At 54.4% G+C, this 7,169-nt stretch overlaps 1 protein-coding gene across 1 annotated transcript in view; it reads right to left on the bottom strand.

Annotated features, from left to right (window-relative positions):
• Positions 1 to 6,513: 6,513 nt before the first annotated feature.
• LOC120244707 overlaps positions 6,514 to 7,169 on the bottom strand; it is a 2,434-nt gene continuing 1,778 nt past the window's right edge. Inside the window, exon 3 of the mRNA XM_039251426.1 lies at positions 6,514 to 7,005. Coding sequence (XP_039107357.1) covers positions 6,514 to 7,005 — 492 coding nt within the window. The remainder of the gene's footprint in view (positions 7,006 to 7,169) is intronic.

Raw genomic sequence — 7,169 nt, 5'->3', positions numbered from 1 at the left:
CCCAGGACGCGGGGCAGTTCCAGCGCCTGGATCGTCGAGACGAAGACGGCCGCTTAGCATTTCAAGAAGGTAAAGGTCAAACTAAAGGACCAAGTGGAGGAGCTGGGAGGCGCGTGAGCAGCGTTGGGTGTCAGCGGATGGACGCAGGGGCGGATTGGGCACAGCTGGGGTGACGAGTGGCAGAATGCCGCTGCGGCTCCACTTCCCCGGATGCAAAACAGGCCACGGGTACACGGGGCGCCGGCCCGGCCCGGGGCCTGGGAGGGGAGAGACACCGAAGGCCAGCCTGGAGAAAGGATGTCACAAGTCTCTAGACTTGATGAAAACCAGCGGTTCACAGATTCCGCCAGCCCAGGGAATTAAAATGAACTCGCGCTCTGCAGAAAGGCAAAAACAAAGAGAAAATATTTTAAAGCAACCAGAGAAGGAAGAGAGCGGGCTCTCCGGGGAGCAGCGGAGCGGCTTACGTCCCCCCTGCAACGCGAACCCCCGCAGGGTGGGTGCCCCTCCCCTCCAGAGTATCTTTCCAAGATGAAGGTAAAATGAAGGTATTTTCAGACACATCCAAACTGAGATGACCCCCAGCCGACTGACATGTGGGGTGATCTCGGGTCAATAAAAAGCAAGAACAGAACAAAGAACAGTAAATACGTATGTAAACCTAAGCAAACATTGATTCTATAGAACAAAAGCGATAATGTCTCATGGTAGGGTTTTTTGTTTTGTTTTTAGAGAGAGAGAGAGAACACAAGCTGGGGCTGCAGAGGGAGGGAGAGGGAGAGGATCTTAAGCAGGCCCCACACTCAGCGTGGAACCTAACAACAGGGCTCGATCCCACAACCCTGGGATCGTGACCTGAGCCAAAATCAAGATTCAGACACTCAACCGACTCAGCCACCACCAGGCACTTCTCATGGTGCTTAAAATACAGGAATTGAGATTTGTGACTCGGTGGCTCCAGAGTCGGTAGAGGACACAGTGGCAGCCTGTGTTAGCTGCTGCTAAGTCAAGGACGAACGCTTTCTAAGCCACCAAAGAGAAAAACAGTGCATAACGACTGCTGAGCGACGAGAAGGACAAAACAGAATTAAAGTGACGACCAAACAAAGGCAGGAAAGAAGACACGCGCCAAGAAGTTACAGGGGCGTTTCAGGCTGTGAACCGACGGTGTGCGACACCGTAGCCATAGGAGAGGCCACACTATGCATTTGCCAAACGACAGAACTTCACAGCAGAGCGAACCTTCATGCACGCAAACTGAAAACCACATGTCCAGGAGGCGCGGGGTCCCCAGGACGGGCTGAAGAACGTAAGCAGAGACCCTAACCACATTGTAAATGTCCGTAATCGCTCCACTTGCAGGACGGGTGTAGACGCGCACAAGTCCCTTGGAAATTAGCGGAATCTGTAAAACCAAAGGCAGGAGAAACAGCACCGCGTCACTGATCATCCCATGGCTGTGCTGCTAACAGCTCCGGTACCACGAGTCAGTGCTGGGCGGCCAGGGGAGGCCGTTCCTCTCTGTTGTCGGGGGGCAGGTTACAGATATGCAGGGGGATGAGACCGGAATGAGGCACACAGTCACCGATTAGAGGTGGAGACATCGCCACGAACTCATGTTCAGCTTAATACAGATCCAGCTAGAAGTATTTGTAGATGAGGGGCGCCTGGGTGGCTCAGTCGTTAAGCGTCCAACTCCAGCTCAGGTCATGATCTCACAGTCCGTGGGGTCGAGCCCCGCGTCAGGCTCTGTGCTGACAGCTCGGAGCTTGGAGCCTGCTTCAGATTCTGTGTCTCCCTCTCTCTCTGCTCCTCCCCCACTCATGCTCTGTTTCTCTGTCTCAAAAATAAGTAAACTATAAAATATTAAAAAAAAATAGAAGTAGGGGCGCCTGGGTGGCTTAGTCGGTTAAGCGTCCGACTTTCGCTTAGGTCATGATCTCGCGGTTCGTGGGTTCGAGCCCCGCGTCGGGCTCTGTGCTGACTGCCAGCTCAGAGCCTGGAGCCTGTTTCAGTCTGTGACTCCCTCTCTCTCTGACCCTCCCCTGCTTACGCTGTCTCTCTCTCTCTCTTAGAAATAAAAAAAAAAAAAAATAGAAGTATTTGTGAGTGTGACTTAGCACGCACGTGCGTGTCCTTGCTCTCCGTGGACAGGGCCCAGGAGCCGTGACACCCGGTGGCAGCAAGCACCCCGGTGCCCAGAGGTTGCTCATTTGCAGCCCCCCCTTCCCACTGTGTGAGCACCGCGCTGGGGCAGCATTCCAGGCTGGTGACTCCCAGCTGGCCTGTGCAACAGGTCAGCCTCCCCACCGCCTGGGCCACAGCCCTCCCTGCAGGGCAGTAGGTGAGGAGGGATATGGTCCAGACTCCAGGAGAAGCTGGTGTCCCAGAGAGTCATGGCAAGGGCTGTTTTTGTTGTTTTTTTAACATTTATTTTTGAGAGAGAGAGATAGAGTATGAGCAGGAGAGGGTCAGAAAGAGGGAGAGGGAGACACAGAATCTGAAACAGGCTCCAGACTCTGAGCTGTCAGCACAGAGCCCTGTGTGGGGCTCGAAACCAGGAACCATGAGATCATGACCTGAGCCGAAGTCGGCTGCTTAACCGACTGAGCCACCCAGGAGCCCCGGCAAGGGGCTGGTTTTAATCACTCCCTTTCAAGTGCAACATTCCAAATTCCCTGTGGGTGGGGCTGGGGGTGATCACAGGACATTTGTAGAACAAAAGAAAACAGAATGATTGAAAGCAAAAGTCTGGAAAAAGGTAAACTACAAACACAAGCCAGAAGAAGATGAGGGTACTGTGCTAATAATAGATCAGACAGAATTTCAGGCTGAAAGAAACACTAAGAGGTAAAGGGGTTAATTCATAATGATAAAAGGTAACATTCACTGGGAAAATAGGGTAATGCTAAGTATTTGTGGATCTAATGACATGCCCTCAATATATAAAAAGAAAACAATCGAGAGACTATAAAGAGAATCAGAAAAGCCCTAAGTCAGATCTGAATACTCCTCTGTCTGTAATTGAGAGGTTAGGCAGGGAGACAATAGCAATCGAGGCCAGCATATATCCTTAATTCTAAGATAGAGATTTGGGGGGCGGGGTCCTCGGCCGGCTCAGTTAGTAGAACATGTGACTTCCTGATCTCACAGTTGTGAATTTGAGCCCCGCGTTGGGTGTAGAGATTACTTAAAAATAAAATCTTTAAGAAAATAACATAATGGGGTGTCTGGGTGGCTCAGTCAGTTAAGCGTACAACTTCAGCTCAGGTCATGATCTCAGGGTCGGCAAGTTTGAGCCCTGTGTCGGGCTCTGCTTGGGAGTCTCTCTCTCTCCCTCTGCCCCTCCCCAACTTGCACATGCACACTTGCTCTCTCTCTCTCAGATTTAAAAAAAAAGAGAGAATGTTGGGAATTATGAAATATTTTAAAACCAAACTATAACGAAGAGTTACCTATCAACACTGATGGAATGAAGTTAAAGCTATATGTAGAAGAAAGTTCATAGCCTTAAATACATACATTAGAAAAGAAGAAAAATTGAAAAGCAATGAGTTAAGTAGCCATCTGAAGAAGTTAAAAAAAAAAAAAAGAATAGCAAAATATACCCAAAGAATGGAGAAGGGTAGAAAAATAAAGAGTAGAGGAAAAATTAATGAAATTAAAAACAATAAATGATAAAGGTTTTATATGTATCAAAACTACAGTGAGGGATGGGTGCCTGGCTGGCTGGCTGGGTGGAGCTGTGACTCTTGGTCTCAAGATTGTGAGCTCAGGCCCGCGGTAGGTGCAAGGAGGGCTTAAAACTAAAATCTTAATAAAAAAAGAACATGCAGTGAGATTTTCCTCACTCCAATTATAATTGCTACTCTTAGAGGGGAAAAGAAACAGGAAACAACAAGTGTTGGTGAAGATGTGAAGGAATTGGACCCGTGCACTGTTGGTGAAGATGTGAAATGGAGAGCGTCTGTGGAAAACAGTGTGGTGGCAGTTTCTTGAAAAATGAAAAGTAGAGTTACCGCAGGACGGAGCAATTCCACTTGTAGGTACACACTCAAAACAACAGAAGGCAGGGTCTTAAGGAGATATTTGTGGACCCATGTTCATAGCACCGTTACTCACAGGACCCAAAACATGGAAGCAACCCAGCCCAGCTGTCCACCAAATGGATGAACTGCTAAGCAGGGTGTGTGGTATAGACGCATGGTGGGATCTTACTGTTTGGAAAAGGTGCTGCAACACGGATGGACCCTGAGGACATGACACTAACTGAAATAAGCCAGTCACAACAAAGACAAATACTATATGATTAAATGAGATACTTGGCCGGGTCAAAATCATAGAGATAGAAAGTAGGCAGCGGTCGCCAGGGTTGGGAGGAGGGGAATGGAGAGTTAGTGTTTAATGGGGGCAGAGCTTCAGTTTTGCAGGATGAAGGATTCTGGAGACGGACGGCGGTGGTAGTTTTAAAACAATGTGAATATATTTTCTTTTATGTTTATTATTTTGAAAGAGAGAGACAAGGGGAGGGGCAGACACACACACAGAATCCCAAGCAGGCTCCAGACTCCAAGCTGTCAGCACAGAGGCCAATGCTGGGCTCGAACCCATGAACCGTGAGATCACCACCTGAGCTTAACCAACTGAGCCATGCAGGTGCCCCTACTGGTCAATTATTTTGAGACAGTGTTCCTCAATCTGGGTTTGTGGGAAGTTCTCTTGTGCTCGCATGGTTACGCATCTGACGAGACTGCCACAGAAGCCACATTCCTTCCCCACACATCACGGCCGGCGACACGATGGCCACACTCCTTACTATGGGTCATGGTAGCCTTGACAGCTTAGAAGAAAGGGTGTGGCTCCTGCTGGGCTTTCCTCTGTGAAGTCATTAGTTTACCTATGTAATTAATAAATATCTCAAGGGAGAGGCTTTGAAACTGTGCAAATTTCCTGTTTCTCCTCAAACTTTCATCCCTAATTTCGCTCTTGGTTACCGGTCCCGCCACGGGGATGGCCCAGGTCTGAACGCCAGTTTCCGATGTCTTTGCTGGTTGCGGTTCTTCTGAACGAAGGGCTGTCCTTTCTCCCTTATCTGTGTGTTTATTTTTACCCACTTTGCCATAATACACTTTGCTGTAACTCACGCGTGCGGCGTTTACAACAAGTGCGTGCCACGGAGCCCAGTGATTTTTAGAGGTCATTGTCATGGTGCCCTTGCGGACCCCGTGCCAGCCGCACCCACTCCGGCTCCTCCGGGCCACTTGCGAACAGCACGCAGCCAGTGACCCTGCAACGACAGGGGCTGCCTTGCCGGGGAAGGTACCCACCCACCAACTTGGGCAGCCCGCAGCCACTGACACGCCTCAAGAGTGCCGCCGATTCTGTGGGTGACTCTGGCTCCAGAGCTCCCTGGACACAGGCTGAGGCAGGCCGACCGGGGCCACAGCCAGCTGTGCCCTCTCCCTGCCCAGTCCTGCTTCCTCACTGCCCCGGCCTCTAGGGACCCTGACCTAGGCCGGCGCATCTCCCCCATCGCAGACATGCCCTCTGAGCCCTCGGCCCGCCGGGCAGGGGCGAGGTGGGGGGGCTCTGGAGGCCAGGCCCCTCCCCTGTTACTCAGGCGGAGGAAGGAAGCCTGGGAGGCCAGGCTTATTTAGCAAACGGCTGTCGTCCCCATAGTCTTGCTAAGTCTGAAGCCCAAAAGCTCTGCTCTGAGCTGAGAGTCCCTGGAAGAAAATCAGAACTCCCGAGGCGGACCCTGTGGCATAAGGCCCGGGCAGCCCCGCAGGTCCCCGCCCCCCCGTGCTGCTTCTTGCAGCTCCTCCTTCCAGGGTTTCAAAAGTGCGGCCTCTCCCAAGGCCTCGAAAATTAGAGACAGAAATTCAGACGGAGCTGGAACGGGGAGGGGGGTGAGGGAGGAAGAAAGTGGATGCACGTGCCCTCCAATCCGTCCATCCATTCGTCCATCCATTCGTCCGTTCGTCCATCCATCCATCCGTCCGTCCATTCGTCCATCCATCCGTCCGTCCGTCCGTCCATCTGTCCGTCCGTCCATCCATTCGTCCGTTCGTCCATCCATCCATCCGTCCGTCCATTCGTCCATCCATCCGTCCGTCCGTCCATTCGTCCGTTCGTCCATCCATCCATCCGTCCATTCGTCCGTCCGTCCGTCCATCTGTCCGTCCATCCATCCATCCATTCGTCCATCCATTCGTCCATCCATCCATTCGTCCGTCCGTCCATCCATCCACCCATCCGTCCGGCCATCCATCCGTCCGTCCGTCCATCCGTCCGTCCGTCCCTCCGTCCGTCCATCCATCCCTCCGTCCGTCCATCCGTCCATCTGTCCGTCCATCCGTCCATCCATTCGTCCATCCGTCCGTCCATCTGTACATCCATCCGTCGTCCGTCCATCCATCCGTCCGTCCGTCCGTCCATCCATCCGTCCATCCAGGACAAACCTGCAGGCACGGGGCTGGGACCAGCCAGGCACAAAAATAAACTCCGCTTTATTTACACGGGCGCGGGGTGATCCTGTCCGTCCTCCTGGTCCCCGGGCGCGCCCCCCGCAGCGCCTTGCGTGCGGTGCTCGTCGGCGGGGCAGCTGCCCGAGGCCGCCCCGGGGGGCTCGGCCTGGCCCCCGGCGCCCCCCGCCGCCTCCGCCTCGGGGTCCGCCCCCCGCCGCCGCCGCAGGTCGCAGCAGCCGCACAGGTAGTGGCGGAAGCGGGCCAGGCTCCGGCCGGACGACTTGGTCTCGGCCGCGAACGTGCTCAGGCGGCTTCCCAGGGCGCGGGGGGGCTCCTGCCGCGGGGCCCGCGTCCGCGACGACGAGCGGCGCTTCCGCCACACCCGTGGGGACGGCGCGGCCCGGGGCGGCCCCGCGTTCTCGGCGTCCGCGTCCTCCTCGTCCTCGCCCTCGCCCGTCACCGCGTCCCTCCTCAGCCGCACGGCGGCGACCTTGCCGCGCTTCCGCCGCGGACACCGAGCGCGGCCGGGGTCTTCCTCCTTGGGGAATCCGAGAGCAAGGGCTGAAGCGTGCTCTCCAGCGGCCCGGCGCGCTACGCGGGGGGCGTCGTGGCTGAGGGCGGAAGGCAGCCGGAGCAGCGCCGGGGCCCGACGCGAGCCCGGACCCCGGGCGCCGGCGGCCGCTTGCCCGCCCCCGCCCCCCG

This window comes from Hyaena hyaena, unplaced genomic scaffold (assembly GCF_003009895.1).
Source record: "Hyaena hyaena isolate Hyena2069 unplaced genomic scaffold, ASM300989v1 scaffold_385, whole genome shotgun sequence".
Taxonomy (NCBI): domain Eukaryota; kingdom Metazoa; phylum Chordata; class Mammalia; order Carnivora; family Hyaenidae; genus Hyaena; species Hyaena hyaena.
Note: the sequence above shows the minus strand (reverse complement) of the source record. Positions and strands in the feature narration are given on the sequence as shown.